The sequence below is a fragment of the Notechis scutatus genome, chromosome 1 (assembly GCF_049901735.1).
Source record: "Notechis scutatus isolate UNSWTSFEM ecotype Mainland chromosome 1, rNotScu1.2, whole genome shotgun sequence".
Classification (NCBI taxonomy): Eukaryota; Metazoa; Chordata; class Lepidosauria; order Squamata; family Elapidae; genus Notechis; species Notechis scutatus.
Window position 1 is genome coordinate 286,502,769 of NC_142009.1, and position 20,017 is coordinate 286,522,785.

The 20,017-nt window shown below is 36.1% G+C and overlaps 1 protein-coding gene across 6 annotated transcripts in view; it reads left to right on the forward strand.

Annotated features, from left to right (window-relative positions):
* ARHGAP5 (Rho GTPase activating protein 5) overlaps window positions 1-20,017 on the forward strand; it is a 50,434-nt gene that overhangs the window by 21,668 nt on the left and 8,749 nt on the right. For all 6 annotated transcript variants that reach the window (XM_026664514.2, XM_026664515.2, XM_087951799.1 and 3 more), the window contains 3 exons: window positions 7,799-11,688; window positions 18,131-18,278; window positions 18,508-18,585. In XM_026664514.2, coding sequence (XP_026520299.1) covers window positions 7,969-11,688; window positions 18,131-18,278; window positions 18,508-18,585 — 3,946 coding nt within the window. In that variant the 5' untranslated portion in view covers window positions 7,799-7,968. The remainder of the gene's footprint in view (window positions 1-7,798; window positions 11,689-18,130; window positions 18,279-18,507; window positions 18,586-20,017) is intronic.

The following is a 20,017-nucleotide window of genomic DNA, read 5'->3' on the forward strand; positions in this document are numbered from 1 at the left end:
TCTCTGGTAATTCATTTAAAAAAAAACCAAAAAAAAACTTTACATACCAACACATGCCAATCTATTAGTAATTACTATTTGGGCAACATTTTGAAGAACATACACATCTGCAATGTAAACTTTCATATTTAAAATTGAAAATGTAAAAAATTCAACATGATAAAAATTTAGTTACAAAACCAGTAAGATAAAAATATAATATGAAGTTACCATAACATACTAGAGTAAAAATAAGATGCTGAATATGGTATCCATCTTTTAATTAACCAGAATCTCTATCAGTTCATAGGATTAAATGGAATTGTGTTTACATTGGAAATGACAGGCTTGCAGGATTATGGGTAGTCCTAAAGGATCTACAGATTTTTGTTATTTTACTACTGCCAAAAAGAAAGCATAACAATGATTTTGAACTTTTAATTAATAAATTTGACTCAATATACTGTACTTGATATAAATAAAATAATACTGGAAATACATTATATAGCTCAATAAGCATTGAGCACATTAAAGTATCTTGTAAACTTTCTTTTTTCATGTAATGTCCTTGTAATTTTTTTTTCATGGAATAGGAACAGAACAGAACAGAACAGAACAGACTTTGGAGGTCTTCTAGTCCAGCTCTCTGCTCAAGCAAGAGAACCTATATAATCTTAGACAAGTGACTATCCAGTCTCTTCTTAAAAACCTCCAGTGATGGAGAGAAGGCAAGTTGTTTCACAGGTTAATTGTCCTTACTGTTACAAAGTTTCTCCTTAATTCCAGGTTGCTTCTCTCTTTGATTATTTTCCAACTATTATTTCTTGTTCTGCCCCCTGGTGCTTTGTAGAATAATTTGACCCCCTCTTCTTTGTGGCAGCCCCTCAAATACTGAAATACTGCTGTCATGTCACCCATTATTCTTTTCTTTACCCAAAATCTGCAGCCGTTCTTCATGTGGTTTAATCTCCAGGCTTTTGATCATCTTAGTTACTCTTCTCTGAACTTTTTCCAAAGTCTCAACATCTTTTTGTAGTATAGTGACCAAAATTGGTTGTAGTATTCCAGGTGTGGTCTAACTAGGGTTTTGCAAAGTGGCACTAATACTTCACGTGCTGATTCTATGCTTCTGTTTATACAACCCAGGATGTATTAGCTTTTTTGGCTTCTGCACATTGCTGGTTCATATTCAAATGAACATCCACTAGGACTCCCTTTCATAGTTACTGTTTTTGAGCCAGGTCTCACCTAATCTGTACTTAAACATTTGATTTTTCCTGCCTAAATGTAAAGCTTTGCTTTTCATCACATTAAAATTAATTTTGTTGGATAGGGCCCATTGTTCAAGTTTGTAAAGATCTTTTTGGATCCTGAGTTTGTCTTCTGAGGTGTTGGCTATTCCTGCCTGTTTAGTATCTGCAAATTTGATGAGTTCCCCTTCTGTTCCCTCATCTGTCATTTATATTCATCAAGGACAGGTAGGCGTTCTCTTACCATTTTCTTGCTTATTTTAATTTTTATTTCTGGTTTGTCTTTTACAGTAGCTTTTTGGTACGTTGGGCTATAATTTCTTTTTGCGTGAGGACTGATGCAAAGAATGAGTTAAGCAGCTCTGCTTTCTCCCTACTGCCTGTTATTTGCCATCTTCTTTCTTTAGCGGACCTGTTTGACTTTTTTCTTGTTATTAATATGCTGGAAGAAACTTTTTAAATTATCTTTGACTTTTGTAGCAAGCCTTAGTTCATTCTGAACCATTGCTTTCCTGACTTCATCTTTGCATGCCCTGGCTATCTGCTGATAATAAGCCTTAGTAATGTGTCCCCCTTTCCATTTTCTGTGTTTGTCCTTTTTGTCTTTCAGTTTGTCAGATAAATTTTTGTGCGGCCATGATGGTTTCTTCTTGAATTTCTTATTTTTCTTTTTGAGTTGGTATTGCGCTGGACTGGGCTTTTATGATTGCATTTTTCAGAGTTTCCCATATTTTTTTCATGTAATTTCATGTAATTATAAAGAAGTGTGATTTAGGAATCAAAGGCTATTTTGAGTTTATGACACTGGAAGTAGCTGTATACAGCAAAGAAGCTTTGCAATACATACCGTATTTGCCGGCGTATAAGACGACTTTTTTGCCCTGAAAAACATGCCTCCAAGTGGAGGGGTCGTCTTATACGGCGAGTATATAACAAAGGTCGTCTTATACGCCGGCAAATATGTTGTTGTCACTCGGTGCAAGAGCGACAGGGCGGAGCTCCGCAACTTGCGAAGCCCCTTCAAGCCCAGCCGGAGTCTCTCTTCCTCCTCCTCCCCACCCACCCACCCACCCACTCCGCTCGTGCGAGCGGACAGGCAGGCTCAGGCTTTGCCCCCATCCCTCACCTCCTTCCATCCCCTCCACCCCCACCCAGTGGCAGAAACTTCGCCGCACGTGGGGACGAGTGGAGGGGTGGGAGAGCAGCGACGCAGCTCAAAGCTGAGAAAGCGCCATCCTTGCTTTTGTGCTTCGGGAAGAGTTCGTGTTTTTGTTTTTTTGTTTTTCTCCCAGGAATGGGATGCTGCTCGTGCGATTTTCTTTGGGAATTTTTCTCTTCCCGGTTTCAGCCTTTGCTCGAATCCTCCCCCATTCACTTCTGGAAAGGATGCTTGTGTAACTCTTTTCCTAAGCGTTGCTGGGGTGGAGGGGGGCAGTGTGCAGCGTGAGCGAGAGGCTCTTTTCCTTTCTCCCTGAGCGCAAAACCGTCTGCCTTCTTCTCTCTTGGACAGACCGAGCAAGGCTAATAAGATAATAATAAGATAATAAGATAAGATCCTAAGCGCGTTGTGGAAACAGATCTGGATCTCATTGGAGAAAGGTAGCAAATGAATGAACTGGACTTTTGGCAAGTCTCGGGTAGGAACTCGACGCTTTCTGGAAAGTTAGTGAGCAGGAAAATAGACATCCTTTCCGCTTTCTCCCAGCGTGGGTATTTCATTATCCCTCCCTGTAAGAAGTAACAACCACAAAGCCAAGGGAAAAAACGATGCGCAGGAAAAAGCCACAGTAGGAAGCAAAGATTTCTCCCCCACCCCACCCTCTCTCTCTGAAATAATTAATGTCGCAATCAGTGTGGTGCACCCTTGGAGACAAATTGGTTGGGAGGTGGAAAGATATTAAGAAACAACTCGACTGTTTTTGGTCCAGTTTTATTTTTATTTATTTATTTTCCCTGAAAAAGCAGATCGCAAAGAAAGGGAGAGGAATTGAGTGCCAGCCTGAGAAAGGCGAAGCTGCCTCTCTAAAGCATTTTGGTGGCTTTGTAAGTTTGGGGAAAGGGACGGGGTGTCAATCAAGAATTATATCCAGAATACCCCAAGTGTTACAACTTACCGTATTTGCCGGCGTATGACTTTTTGCCCTGAAAAACATGCCTCCAAGTGGGGGGTCTCTTATACGGCGAGTATATAACAAACTCTATATTTTGAGTGGAAATGTTGGGGGCTCGTCTTATACGCCCAGTCGTCTTATACGCCGGCAAATACGGTATTAGTCCTTGTTTATGCTAAGGTAGATAAGTGACAACTTTTAAACTATTTAACTTTCAGTGTCACACTCTGCTTTGTGTCTCATTTTTTGTTGTTGTTCAGTCACTAAGTTGTGTCTGATTGTTCACAACTCCATGGACCATTGCTTGCTGTCCTTCCTCTCCTGAAGTTTGTTCAAATTCATGTTCACTGCATTGATGACACTAACCATCTCATCCCTGCCATTTCCTTGCTTTGTCTTCTCAACATCAGGGTCTTTTCCAGATAGTCTTCTCTTCTCATGTCAGGGTATTTTCCAGACAGTCCTCTCTTCTCATGTGGTGGCCAGAGGACTCTTAAGTGTCTTTTCCAGCACCACAGTTCAAAAGCATTAATTCTTCATTGCTCAGTCTTCCATATGGTCCAGCTCTCACTGCCATACATTACGACTGGGAAAAACCATAGCTTTGACTATACAGACCTTTGTTGACAAGTTGATGTCTCTTCTTCTTAATATGCTGTCTAAATTTGCCCTAGTTTACCTCCCAATATAGTCTCCAGGTAATCTTAATTCTTGTGATTCATCCAGCCCAGCATTTCACATGATGTACTCTGCATATAAGTTAAGTAAGTAGGCTTAAAATATATAGCCTTGTAGTACTCCTTTTTGTATTTGGAATCAATCAGTTGCTTCAACTCTGATTCTGACTGCTACTTCTTGATCTTTATACAGATTTCCCAGGAGACAGGTAAGATGGTTGGGTACTCTTTAAGAACTTGCCAGTTTGTTGTGATTATACAATCAAAGGCATTAGCATAGTCAATGAAGCAAAAGTAAATGTTTTTCTGGAACTTTCTTGCTTTCTCCATAATCCAGAGAATGTTGGCAATTTGATGTCTAGTTCCTCTGTCTCTTTGAAACTCTGCTAGTACTTCTAGTAGTTCTCGGATCACATATTGATGAAGCCTAGCTTGTAGGATTTTGAGCACTATCTTGTTAGCATGTGAAATAAGTTTGTATTGTAGTTTGAACATTCTTTGGCATTATATCACATAGGTAATAGCATATATACAAACTTGAAAAGTTTGAAGCTCCATATTTTCCAAGTAGTCCTTGATTTATGATCATTTGTATAATTATGGTTTGAACTTATAGCATCAGAAAAAGTGACTTACCACCCATTTTTGAAATTATGAATGTTGCACCCCCTTGTCATCTGATTGCAGTTTGGGTGGTTAGAAACCAGCTTACATATACAGCAGTTGCAATAACTTGTAGTTGCATGAATCATGATTTGCAACCTTCCCAGCTGGCTTCCAACAGGCAAAATTAATTGGACAAGCTGGATTCACTTAACCATATGATTCACTTAATGATCATATGATTTGCTTAATGATCTTGGTGATTTGCTTAATGACTGAAGTAACAATGATTGTCAAATTGGGTCTGTTTATGTGAGGAGTGCTTAACAACCACATCAATTTACAACCAAAATTCCAGTCCCAATTGTGGTTGTAAGTTAAAAACTACTTGTAGTTTCAAGCATCTTTCCCCCACAATAATTTTTATTAAGAATTATATTGAACAGATAAAATTTAATACAGTAACATAGTACAAAAACATTACATTATATTTAAAAGTTCATAAAATCCTCCCAAAAGCAAAACGAAGAAACTTTTATTTTATTCCCAGCAAGTATAATAAACTTATTTTATAAACTTATAAAAAACATTAACAACTTATCTGTCACTTAAAATACCAGTACATCTTCATTCCATACCTCATCCCATTTTCTATGAACCTCTTTCTAAATCTCCTTATTAATCAGCAATGATCCAATAAACATTAACATAAATGCTTAACAACATAAGTATATAATCTCCCTTTCCATTTAATTTAAACCTGTCAGGCATGAAAGAACAGGTCTACATGTGAAAGATCCAATTAAACAATTAAATTTATTGCTATTCATGCCTATATGCATAGAAATATTCTCAAATAATGGTTAGCATCAGCTAAATTCAAGGTGGGGTTGGGGAGTGGGATTTAGTCCACTTATGCCTATGTAGAGATTCTAGACTGATCACTTTTTAAAACTTCCCCCAGTTTCTGCCACCCCTTATCCCACAAAATCTCCCTCATCAATTTGTTTAGTAATCAAAATCTAATTCCAATTAACAATAACAAAGTTACAAAATTAAAAACTGTTAAACATTACCAGAAATAGTGACCTTTTCTTTACATATCAAAAATAATAACCTATATATTGCAAACTTAATTCAGTACACCCAGTTGAACCTTAGAAAAAACCCCTATCCAAGATACTCATTAAGCATCACCAAAACTAGCAACTCTTCACTTAAGTATAATCAAATAAACCAATTTTGTATTTTTTGTATGTTTTTTTCCTTATTCCTCCCAGCCATCCTTAAGTCCCATAAAGTTCTAGCTCCTGTTTTTTCTACTACCTTTGTCTCTTCTCTTGGAATTGTTTTCTTTATCCAAATCCACTTGTAAGTTTAGTGTAGTAGTATTACATTCCAATTTAAAAGGATAATCTATACCACTCATTTGATGCATAATTGGTATATCTTTTTACATTTTTAAATGATCATTCAGTTTTATTTGAAAGTCCACATAACGTCTGTTTCATTTATCATCAAAAGGATTTGTTCTTCAATAACAGCCTTTAGTTCCAATATAATGTTAAATAGTTTGAACATTTCTTGAATCCACAAATTAAATGCTTCATTTAATGTAGTCATCTGGAGACCTCTAATGATCAACCTTCAAATTCTTGTTAGCAGCTTGAAATGTAAAAATAAATATTTTTCCAATACAGAAGAATCTTTCTAATTTACTCAAACCCGTAGCATTTACAAAAGCTTTCTAAACAACAGTATAATAATTCTTTTGCTGTACATTGCAAAAAATAAAGATCTTACAAAGATGGAAGTGTAATTTTCTTTCTTTCTAAATGAATTGAAGAGAAACTGATCCAGCAAGTGCTAAATTTGCGCTTTTGGCCATTATACCTCTGTGATCCATGGAGTAAAGAAAAGTTTACTATTCCTCACTGGAAGTCCCCAAACATAACCCCCCTGGGCAGAAAAATATAATCTTTTTTTCTGCTCATATTAAAGGACTTCAAATTTTGCTATTCTACAACCCCCTCCCCATTTTTGAAAGTTAAAGTGCACTTGGTAAATTGCTTAAAATATTCATAGATCTGAAATTTAGTCTAGCTATTTTGTTTATTTCAATGAATGTATAAAGATTGTAATCTTCAGCATAGGATATTAGTATGTGACTTTAATTCTTATTGAAATTAAGATCAGGAAAGATAAAAAATATTTCTTAAAGCTACTCACTAAAAATACTGGCAGAAGTTAGAAAGATTTCACAATGCCTTAATATAATTTATTTAGATAATTTCACTTGTTTTTGCTAATATAATCTAAAACAGATCAATTTGATTTTTTATATGGTAACTAAAATTTAAAGAAACATGCGTACTATGGAAATGGAAATAACATTTTGATTTCTGATAACAGAAATTTGCTATGAATTGAACTTGTGAATTATGACCCGTATATGAAAATATAAACTTAAATATGTTCTTATGTAGTGGTTCAGTTCTGAGATGTTTTGAAATCTCATTCTGTGTTTTGAAGGTGGATAGAAATGAACAATAATAAAACATTTTTAATGAGACTATCGTTTGTAATGTTAACTGATAACAAGTTGCAATTGCTGTAATATTCTAATCCAAATATTTTATTAACTTTGTTAATGTTAATATATAGTTTTATGGTCCTATTTAATATTGTTTATTTACTTTTTACAGGTAGGATTCATACAATCAATGCAAAAGTTTCATATGTACACTGTTGTTATTCATTTTCAAGCAACAATATCTGGCTCACTTAGGATTCAGACTGGAACAGTGGTCCAATATATTGTTATTTATTTATTGATTAGGCTTGTCCTCATTGGTAACAATTGGAAACAAGTTCCAATGAAGTAATTGTGCTTAAAATTAGATTCTTTAATCCACATTAGATATTAGTTTCCTTCTTGGTATTAAAATCAAATAACACTTTTGTTTGCTTAAAGAGTTACACAAACCTTACTGTTCAGTCATTAATACAAGATTATCCGTATGCATTCTGAAAGAAAATTTTGAAGAATAATTAAAATACTGTTTAACTATTAAACTAAATTATTTAAAAGTATTCTGTTTGTCAGAATTCATTTCAGTATTTAAAATTAAACTTTGATTAACTGTAATTGATACACTGCTTTTCCTTTTTCTTTCAGAATCATGGAGCAATTGATCTGGAGCACCCACTTTTATTGCAAACATGAGGATTTAAGAACTGAAAATAATTTTGAACTTTGGAGATAAAATTTTAGTATGTGGCATCATTTTAAAGAATGAGCATTGCACCCAGCTGTGTTGGTGAATTCAGAAGGATGAGAAGAACACTATGATGGCAAAGAACAAAGAGCCTCGTCCCCCAGCCTATGCTGTTAGTGTGGTTGGACTTTCTGGGACTGAAAAAGACAAAGGAAACTGTGGAGTTGGAAAATCATGTTTGTGCAATAGATTTGTGCGGTCAAAAGCAGATGAATATTACCCTGAACATACCTCTGTGCTTAGCACAATTGACTTTGGTGGTCGTGTTGTTAATAATGATCACTTTTTATATTGGGGTGATGTAATACAGTGTGGAGAGGATGGAGTAGATTGCAAAATTCATGTTATTGAACAAACTGAGTTCATTGATGATCAGACATTTCTGCCTCATCGTAGTACAAACTTACAACCTTATATAAAGCGTGCAGCTGCAACCAAATTGCAGTCAGCAGAAAAACTTATGTATATTTGCACAGATCAGCTTGGTTTAGAACAAGACTTTGAGCAAAAGCAAATGCCTGAAGGAAAGCTAAGTATTGATGGATTTTTATTATGTATTGATGTAAGCCAAGGATGCAATAGGAAGTTTGATGACCAACTTAAATTTGTAAATAACCTCTATATTCAGCTTTCAAAATCTAAAAAACCTATAATTATAGCAGCAACTAAATGTGATGAATGTGTGGACCATTATTTACGAGAAGTTCAGGCTTTTGCTTCAAATAAGAAGAACCTTCTTGTAGTAGAAACATCTGCAAGATTCAATGTTAATGTGGAGACATGTTTCACTGCACTGATACAAATGATGGATAAAACTCGTGGCAAGCCTAAAATAATCCCTTATTTAGATGCCTATAAAACACAAAGGCAAGTTGCTGTTACATCAACAGATAAGTTTGAGAAACTTGTGCAGTCTGTGAGAGACTATCATGCCACATGGAAGACTGTTAGTAACAAACTGAAAAATCATCCTGATTATGAGGATTACATTAATTTAGAGGGAACAAACAAAGCCCAGAATACATTTTCAAAACACATTGAGCAACTTAAGCAAGAACATATAAGAAAAAGAAGAGATGAATATATTAATACATTACCAAGAGCATTTAACACACTTCTGTCAAACCTTGAAGAGATTGAACATTTGAGTTGGCCTGAAGCTTTGAAATTAATGGAAAAAAAACAAGATTTCCATTTATTCTTTGTGGTGCTGGAAAAAACGCCCTGGTATGAAACTGACCATATAGACAAAGTAAATGACAGGAGAATTCCATTTGACCTTTTGAGCATGCTTGAAGCTGAAAAGGTATATCAAAATCATGTGCAACATTTAATATCAGAAAAAAGGAGAGTTGAAATGAAGGAAAAGTTCAAAAAAACACTTGAAAAAATTCAGTTCATTTCTCCTGGGCAACCCTGGGAAGAAGTTATGTGCTTTGTAATGGAAGATGAAGCTTTTAAATATATTACAGAAGTTGACAGTAAAGAAGTATATAGTAGGCATCAACGGGAAATAGTCGAAAAAGCCAAAGAGGAATTTCAGGAAATGCTTTTTGAACATTCAGAACTCTTTTATGACCTGGATTTGAATGCAACACCTAGTTCTGACAAAATGAGTGAAATTCATGCAGTTCTTAGTGAAGAGCCTAGATACAAAGCTTTACAGAAACTTGCACCTGATAGAGAGTCACTTCTGCTTAAACATATTGGTTTTGTATATCATCCCACTAAAGAAACATGTCTCAGTGGCCAAAGCTGTATGGACATTAAAGTGGAACACTTACTTGCTAGAAGCCTCCTGCAATTGGACCATGGTCGTTTAAATTTTTATCATGATAGTGCCAACATCGATAAAGTTAATATTTTCATTTTGGGTAAAGATGGTCTTGCACAAGAATTGGCAAATGAAATTCGGACACAGTCTACTGATGATGAATATGCCTTAGATGGAAAAATATATGAACTTGATCTCAGACCGCTTGATGCTAAGTCACCTTACCTTCTAAGCCAATTATGGACTTCAGCCTTCAAACCTCATGGATATTTCTGTGTGTTTAATTCAATTGAATCACTTAATTTTATTGGTGAATCCATTGGAAAAATCAGGACTGAAGCTTCTCAAATAAGAAGAGATAAGTACATGGCCAACCTTCCATTTACTCTAATATTGGCCAATCAACGAGAGAGTGTTAGCAAAAATTTACCTATTCTAAGACATCAGGGGCAGCAGTTAGCAAACAAGTTGCAGTGTCCTTTTATTGATGTGCCTGCTGGTACTTATCCACGTAAATTTAATGAGACTCAGATAAAGCAAGCATTGAGGAGTGTTCTGGATGCAGTTAAACACAATTTTGATGTTGTAAGCCCTATTCCTACAATTAAAGATCTTTCAGAAGCTGACTTAAGAATTGTTATGTGTGCTATGTGTGGAGATCCATTCAGTATAGATCTTATTCTTTCACCATTCCTTGATTCTCATTCTTGTAGTGCTGCTCAGGCTGGTCAGAATAATTCCCTAATGCTAGATAAAATTATAGGTGAAAAACGGAGGCGAATACAGATTACAATATTATCATATCATTCTTCAATTGGTGTAAGAAAAGATGAACTTGTTCATGGCTATATACTAGTTTATTCTGCTAAACGGAAAGCATCTATGGGAATGCTTCGAGCATTTCTTTCAGAAGTGCAAGATACTATTCCTGTACAATTAGTAGCTGTTACCGATAGTCAAGCAGACTTCTTTGAGAATGAGGCTATCAAGGAATTGATGACTGAAGGTGAACATATAGCAACTGAGATTACTGCTAAATTTACAGCTCTGTATTCGTTATCTCAATATCACCGTCAGACTGAGGTTTTCACCTTGTTCTTTAGTGAAGTCTTGGAGAAGAAAAACATGATTGAAAACTCTTATATCTCTGATAGTACACGAGAGACAACACACACAAATGAAGATGTTTTCTTGCATTCTCCTAGAGCAAGTTCTCTTGCTTACAACTGTTATCCAGATTCAGAAGATGATACTGAAGCCCCACCTCCTTATAGTCCAATTGGAGATGAGGTACAGTTGCTCCCAACACCTGATCGCTCAAAATACCGTTTGGATGTAGAAGGTAATGAATATCCCATTCATAGTACACCTAACTGTCATGATCATGAACGCAACCACAAAGTGCCTCCTCCCATAAAGCCAAAACCAATTGTAACCAAGACAAATGTGAAAAAACTGGATCCAAATCTATTAAAAACCATTGAAGCAGGTATTGGTAAACAATACCCCAGAAAAACTAGAATGATTTTGGCACCAACTGATGATCTTGAACAATCTGATAACTATGCTGAACCTATAGACACTATTTTTAAGCACAGGGGTGTTGCTGATGATACCTATATAACTCCAGATGATAGTCAGAATCGTATGATTAAATTTCGAAATTCCTCTATTATAAATAATGCCCAAGGAGAGGAAGAAAATGGATTTCCTGATAGAATTTCAAAGACCCATGGAGAAAGACGGCCCTCAAAATATAAATATAAATCTAAAACATTGTTCAGCAAAGCCAAATCTTACTATAGACGAGCACATTCAGATGCAAGTGATGATGAAGCTTTTACAATGTCTAAAACAAAAAGAAAAGGAAGACACCGTGGCAGTGAAGAAGATCCACTTTTATCTCCTGTGGAAACATGGAAAGGTGGCATTGATAACCCTGCAATTACATCTGATCAAGAGCTGGATGATAAAAAGATGAAGAAGAAAACACAGAAAGTGAAAGAAGACAAGAAGGTATGTTTTAAAAATGTTTTTATAGTCAATACAGTCAAAATGTTGGTGTTTTTTTTTAGACATAATGAAAATTTGTTAGAAAGTGATATATAAACTCTATGATATAAATGGGGGCCATTTCTGCTCCTTGGAACTTTAGCAGCAGTAACTAATTTGACTTGACTTAAACTTGTTTCTTATTGAACCTCGGTTTAGAAAAAAAATGCCATTTGTTAGTATACAAAGCAACTTTAAGAGCACAAGGTTAGCAAAAAACATGTTTGAAATTATAACACATTGTGGTGGTACCCAAGTAAATTTTCTGAGAAAATAATTTGGTAGTAAACCATTTTAAGTTGTTAGATCAAAGCCCAATTGACTACTTTGGTTGTTTCCTTGCAGCTGTTTTTCTTAAGTATGGAATTTATTTTCTTATTTTATGAAGTGTCTGTAGCATTTGGTTTTGAAAAAAAACCATTTGTTCAGAAGAACATGTTATTCTGTAGAAAAATTGCTTATTATGACTAAAAAAGTGAAACTTTTCATCATCTAGACCAGGCCTGTCAAACAAGTGGTCCACAGATCAGATATTCACACACAGGCCATGCCCACCCCAGCTCCACAAAGGAAAAAACGGTGCAATACATTATGATCTGGCCTATGGCGTGATCAAGTTTGACCCCCTGATCTAGACAGTATTCTCTAGTATTTCGTAGGCATTGTTTGCACTTTAATAGGTTTGCTGGATTGAAAAGGTTTTAAAATTATTGTGCCTGAAGTAAAATTGATAGAGCACAAGATAAAATAATGTTATTTACATCAAAAGTTGCCTCGAGTTGCCTCATGGCAAGATGGTAGCAAACATTTAATAAAAATAATAAAAATAAAAGCAACAGATTTATCTTTTTAGGTTTACACTCCTTATAGAGATATTTTTAATCTTGAGCTCAGGAAGGCTTTATGGACATTAGGAACCCAATAACTTTAAGTAGCTTGACATGTACAAGTAGCAAGACCTACCCCCAAAATTAAACTCTAGCCTGGTTTTTAAGTGTTCATCTAACATAAACCCTACCCCCAAAATAAACCCTAGTGAAGATCATCAGTCCTGGGGGGCATGGCCAGCACCAGAGGCGTTGAGGGCATTGAGGCCGAGAGTGTCCACTAGCAGGAGAAGCAGCCTGTGCAGCACATGTGAGTTGATTACCTGTCCAAGCAGTAGGCAGAGGTGATGGGAGGCAAGCAATCCTGACATTCCACGCAAGCCATAAGCAAGCCAAGAGATGTGAGGACAAGCCTTCTGTGGCTACACGTTCCATCTCACTGTCTCTGCTTGCCTGTGGCCTGCCTTGCATGTCTGGATTGCATGCCTTCCCCCCGCTCCTCTGCCTCCATATGCTGCCAATGCTGCCACACAAAGACAACCCTCCTGTGACTGGTTGTCTGTTCTGGCCTACTTCCCATGGCCTGCGCGGCGCATCCGGATTTTGTGCCTCCCACACATCTCTGCTGCCATCTGCTGTTTGGACAGGTAATCAACTCATCTGCGCTGTGCAGGTTGCACAACCCCAGAGTGCATCGACCAAGGGCCAGCATGCTCGAGGGAGAGGGGCATCCAGCTCCGCTGATCACCCTGAAATCATGTTTCCCCCAAAATAGCCCTAGTGCTTATTTTGGAGCCCCCCCAAATATAAGACCAGGTCTTATTTTCGGGAAAACACGGTATCTAATATTTATTTTGAAAGTATTCATACATTTTTAGTTACGTATTTTAAGATACAATCTTACAAATGGGCCATAGCCCTATACTGTCTTTAGCTGAGCATCTGTTAAGTTTCACAACAGCTGTGTGTGTTGTCAGGAATAAAATTGAAATGAGAAGTAATGTTTACTTCATTTAAATCATGAATTCCCCATAAAGTGCATGCACGTACACATACAGCTGGTTGAGGTGAAGGAATAATTAATATGTCTGGGAGGAAATATTTAAAATTTCCTTGTGCATTAAAATATTTTACTTAGCAAAGGAGACACATTTTATGTTTATGGCTTCCAAATCAGCAGCCAATTGGCCAGAAATGTTTTTTCCCCTGCTTTATTTTAATAAAGTTAAAAGTTTATCAAGTTGCATGGCTTGTGAGATTAAGTACATAGACACAATAGTAATCTTGTTTAACTCACATTAAAAATAATCAAGAGATACCCTATTAAAATGCATTTTTTTAAAAAAATAATGAAATTGAATGTTTAAAATGTGCCACAATTTGAGTCAAGATTTTAATTTGTATTAATTTATAAAAATAACAAAATGTCTTTAAATTTAGCACTGTGTAAGCATTGGACTTTTTCCCTTCAATCAAAAAGAATGAACTTCTGAAGACCAGGTGTTTCAAAAGGAATCCTTTATTGAAAGGGATTTTATCTCAACACTAGGCAAAGCAGAGTCTAAGATATCCCCAGGCATACAGTCATAGATAAAGGAAGTTAAAATCCCTCCCCTTATTCAGATGTGGATTTAGTCAAACAAAGAACCAACATGTTAATTCCCCCCTCCCCTTCTCTGGGAATGTATCTTAGCAGAGTTCCCAGGAGTGTCTTCCAGAGCTGCAATTTTTATAGTTACTTCTCATGTTGTTACCTCTTCCAAGAGGTGACAAGTTTCTGGACATCTGGCTCCACTCCTCCAGTTGTATATCATATGCAAGTTATACAGAATCAGTATAGGATTTAATATATTCAGGTTACATCAAAAAGGATTATTTGTATCAATTTCCCCCACCTTCTTCCATTGCATGCCGGTCTTGGCATGTTCGGGTCTTTTCCCATGTAAGATTGAGAGTATCTTTTTTTTAAATAAAAGTTTTATTTAAGTTTTCACAAAACATACAAATACAAATATCTTTTTTTGAGAACAGCGTGGCCCAGGTTATCACTTCTCCATACAGACATAAACTCAATACATATTTATCTTATACATTCTAATCCATATCTTATAACTATTTTCACTATTTTTTCAATAGCTTTTCCCTTTCTTTACTTCCTATAGCCTTATTTTAAATTATCTCATTCCTTTCTTAATTCAATTACATATCTTTTTCTAATTTTTAAAATCTTTCTAATCAATGTTTTTATACTTTCGTCTGTCCTGTTTACAATTTCATATTATCTTTTCTCATAAAACAAATTTTCTCCTGTAATTACTAGACTGGAATGTAACACCTTTGTATCTTTTTTCAAATCTTATTTAAAAATTTAAGTTACATCTTGACAGTTATAACACTCATTTTCTAACCTCTATGTTATAACATATACCTATTTTCAATCGAATTCTGCTTGGTACATTCCCTTAAAATACACACTAAATTCTTAAAAGAAAAAAGTATATATGTATATATATCTGTGTATATATGTATAACAATAGTAAATGGAATAATTATTCTATTCAAATACAGCTCTGCCATTCATATTAATAACAATCTTTTACATTTCTATATCTTTTAACAAACATTACCTAGTAATATCAGTTGTCTTTCACTTTAATCATCTATATTTCATATTTTATTTATTACTGTCTTTAAATAAAAAACCAAACAATAGTTATTAACAGTAGTCAATAAAGTTATTCTTATTCAAGTTCATCTTATCAACTGATAAAAATCTTTCATGTTTCTTTTCAGTTTTTTTTAAACGCTCTTTTTAAATCATTGAGAGCCTTATTCTCTTTACAAACAAATATTCCACTACACATCAATCAAAAATTTTTCTATCACTTTAATCATCTAACATATTATATAACAATGCTATCCCATGCACCCTTGCAGAATCCTCTCCTTAAGTTAAATTTTAACCATTGTCTCTGTGTCTTTTAAATAGGTTTATACCTTTAATTCTTGTACGTTTTTCCTGTACCTTTATATCTTGTTTCTGTCTTTTGTAGCTTTTTTTGCTTTCCCTCTTCCCTCTCTTCTTCTCCCTCCCCTTTTTATTCCCTTTTCTATCTGATTCTCCCTTCTGTGATTCTCCCTTCTGCTTCTTCCTGATATTATAATTACTTTTCAAATTACTCTTTTTTTTTTGTTGCTTCAGTACTTAATTTTGTAACTCCCTTTCCTCCCTTTCCCTTTTTTACCCCCTTTTAAAAATTGCTTGGTCATTAAAGATGGCTTCTTCGTTGTCCCGCCCTTCTTGTTGTTTTTCTTGTTGTTTCTTGTTGTTTTTCATAGTTCAAGATCTCCATTTCTAAAAGTTGAAATACGAAGCCAAAAGATCCTCTTCCATCTTGTGCTTCTTCTTTTTGTTCTTTAAGTCTTATATTTAACTCTTCAAGGAGTGATGCCATTTTAAAAAAAATTAAACAACCCCCAATTGATTTTATTTTATTTCATTAGGATCCTCCATCCAAAGTTCCAGGAATCATCCAATAATCCACAACTGTTTCTTGCTTCTTTTCTCACTTTCTCTTTCCAGGGGCTTTGTTCTCTTGTAACAAAATTTCAGCTTCAATGTATCTTTTGCAAGCCTTGTTAAAATTCCACTATCATTTTTTTTTAAGTTCCAGGTGGTCTCCTCCATTTTCCAGATTCCGCTCTCTTTTTTCCTTTTTCCCTCCGCTGCTTTCTTTCTTTTTTTTAAAAGAAAGTTTTTAAATTATCCAAGAATCTTTATCCCTCTGACACTTTATTTTCAGCTCGAAATAGCCTATTAATGTCAAAGTGGATTAGTATCAATTTCTTATTTGAATCTCTTCTTCTTAATGTTCCAAGTCAATGTTAGAGGAAAAAAAGCCAATTCCGTTTCCTTTTCCTTTCTCTTTCGCAGTTAAAATCTTTTTTAAGAATAGTATTAGTCTTTAAAATTCAGATTCCAGGTACCTTAAATAGATGTTCTCCATTCAACGTGATCAGTCAAACTTTCTTCTTTAAACTTCCTCCTGCACAATTTTGTCTGGTCGGGTTCTTCTTTGAGGTGGCCATTTCTGACCACTGCTGCAACCGCCTTTGGGAAAGGGAGTAATGGCCAGCCGAGGAGGAGAGATGCGGCTCTCCTCAACCTCGCTGACAGATCCCCCTTCTTCACCACCTCTATGGGGTAGCTTAAGCCCTGAATCCAGGCGGCTCGGGGCGCTCCAGCGCCGAGCATGGATCAAAACCGCGGACAATCGTGATTTCGGTCCGTCACCAAAGAAGCCCAAACCGGAAGTCCAAGGTTGAGAGTATCTTGGCGGCGTTTCGATGAGGTCCCACTCGCCATCTTCAGTCTGGTGCTTTCGGCTTTGGGTATTGTGCTGTAAGGATGTCACAACAATAGAACTCAGAAGGTCATCACACAGCCCGTGACCCAGGTCATTACGACCCAGGAGATTACAGCACAAGACCCAGGATGTCAAAACAATAGAACTCAGTTGATAGACACACAGCCCCTCAGCCACACATGTTCTTACGAAAAAGCCAGCCAATCTGCAAATATCAACTCCATCAACCAATCAAGAAATGACAACACAGCCAACCTCCCCACCAGTATATATAGGGAGATGGCAGCTCCGATCACACTTTGCTCGCACAAGCACGAAGCCGAAAGCACCAGCCTGAAGATGGGGAGTGGGACCTCGTCAAAACGTTGCCAAGATGCTCTCAATCTTACGCGGGAAAAGACCCGAACACCCTGCATACCTGTACCCATGAAAATCTATGAAAACATATATATGTATATATATCTATATTGTCTCGTGTATATTTTGAAAGTTGAAGCATTCTGTACCAGAAAATAAGGAAAATTTATATTATGTCTGATTATATCTCATATTAATGAGAGCAGATATAATGAGAATGTAAAAGTAAAAATTTGAGGTTGTATGTTATTACTTTATTCTACCATACCAGAGTCAGAAATGAATGCATTTTATAATTTCAATCCAAAAGGCAAGAGTTTACAATAAGCTTTCACAGTGTTCTTTTGCAGCTGAAATAAGAGATTTTATTAGTCGTGGTTATACAATGTTTTTTTGAGGGGAGGGGTATTTTATATATGTTATTTAGGGTAGCAATTATTCAGGTTGAGTGGCTATATAAATTTTCTAAATCAGTAAATAAACCAGTCCAGCAAAAGCTTACATATAGTAGACATAAGCAATAAGTAGTATGAAGTTCATAAATAAGGATTAGATGTGGATGAGAAGTAGCATTCAGGCAATAGAGGTTTGGTCATGTTGTCCTCAACAGTCATTTTGTGAATAAGAAACTTAACCAGTAGCTATTTTCCTCCTCGTGCTCTGAGAAAGATTCAGGATCCTTGCCCTGGAAACAGACAGCTGTAGCATATTGAACAAGTTTGGCTTTCTTTTTATTTATTATATATCTTCAAAAAGTACATTGCCATGTGAAGAATTGCCTTTCTAATATTATGCAGTTGTTAAGGAATGTTTATTTCAATAGCTAATATTCTTGACAATGCTGTTTTGTTGCAGCAAAAAAAGAAAACAAAGACATTCAATCCACCAACTCGTAGAAACTGGGAAAGTAATTATTTTGGGATGCCCCTACAAGATCTGGTTACACCTGAAAAATCTATTCCTCTATTTGTTGAGAAGTGTGTGCAGTTTATTGAAGATACAGGTAAGAAATTATATTTAAATATTTATTCTTGCTGTTAAGCAATTCTGAAAGTCTTACTTGTCCCTCATTTAGAACTTTATATTGTTTTAATAAAGAAATAATAAATAATGCAAATTAAATATTATTTATATTGATGTATTTATGAGAAAAATATCAAGTATTTACTGGAAGAATTTTTTTACTATGTAAGTGACTTCCATTCTTCAATGTTTTCTTCCTTTTCCCAAAGGTCTTTGTACAGAAGGTCTCTATCGTGTTAGTGGTAATAAAACAGATCAAGACAACATTCAAAAGCAATTTGATCAAGGTAATGGGGATCTTTTTTATGATTACATAGTTATAACTATGTAATGTTACCGTATTTGCCGGCGTATAAGACGACTTTTTTGCCCTGAAAAACATGCCTCCAAGTGGAGGGGTCGTCTTATACGCCGGGAGGACTCCGACTCCCACTTCGAGCTTGAGTTGCAGCCGGGAGGAGGCTGGGGGAGCGTGTGTGTGTGTGTGTGTGTGTGTGGCAGGTGTCACTCGCCACGCCCTGCGCAACCTTTCCCCTCTTCCTTCCTTAGCGGTGTGGGGAGGAGAGGATTCAAGATCCTCACGTGCGGCGTACTTTTCTTTTTCTTTTTTTCTTTTTGCACGCAGGTTTTGCATGCGGGCGGCTGTAGGTTAAGGATGGGGAGCCCCGGGTGGGTTATCAGGTTTTACGGTGCTTCCAACATGTGCGAACGGTGGGAGAGCGGAGAAGAGAGCGAGCGAGCCCGCTGTGTGAAATCCTGCCGTCAAAGCAACACTGGGGGAGGCAGGGTATAAATTTACCAGGTTAATGTAGCAATGGTGATTAATGCCCAGAACATTGTTTGCGGGTATTAGGGTGTGTGTGTGTGTGTGGTGGTGGTGAGGAGAGGTTGTCCTTTGAATGCGGAAAAGTAGGTGTGACCTTGTGTAGGAAAATAAAGAGATCCTTTTTAGCGTGTTTGGCTTCTTTGCCTCCTCGTTCGTTTTGATGTGGAGATAATGGCCTTCGGGAGGGGAAGAAAACGGTAGCTGGATCATTTCAAATTTCACTTACTCTCCTGCCTCACTTCAATATGTCTGAGCGACTCCAGATACTGGAAGACTTTTTGAATGAAAGTGTTACCTCCATTTTTTTTTTAAAGAGGGCCACTTGGGGAAAAAAAAAAGATTCTAAGGAATTCCTTGTTTCTTGATTAAAGAGAAGGCATTGAATATACTGTTCCTTGGCAGCCTTTTCAGTGTCCGGGTTTTTGTGTGTGTGTGTGTGTGTGAGAGAGAGAGAGAGAGAGAGAGAGAGAGATCAGCTGTATTGAGAAGAGAACGTTTCCTGTGTTCTCATTTTATTTACAACATATTTTACGCTTAATGGTAAGCAATGAAAAATATTTTTAAAACTCATTTCTAAACTCCATAGCTATTTGCATATTCTTGGTTCAAAATTGGATTAGCTCATTTCAAAATTGTCCAAAGCAGAAAAGGCGTCAAAAAAAAAAAAAAGTGCAAAAGTGGAAGGTGTGTGGAAGAGGGGTAGTCTTATACGGCTAGTATATAACAAACTCTATATTTTGAGTGGAAATGTTGGGGGTCGTCTTATACGCCCAGTCGTCTTATACGCCGGCAAATACGGTATTTTAGTACAGTATTTAAAACACTATGATACTATCTTTGTAGAAGCTAATCAGAGAAATCTAATAACATGAATATATTAATTAAATGTATAA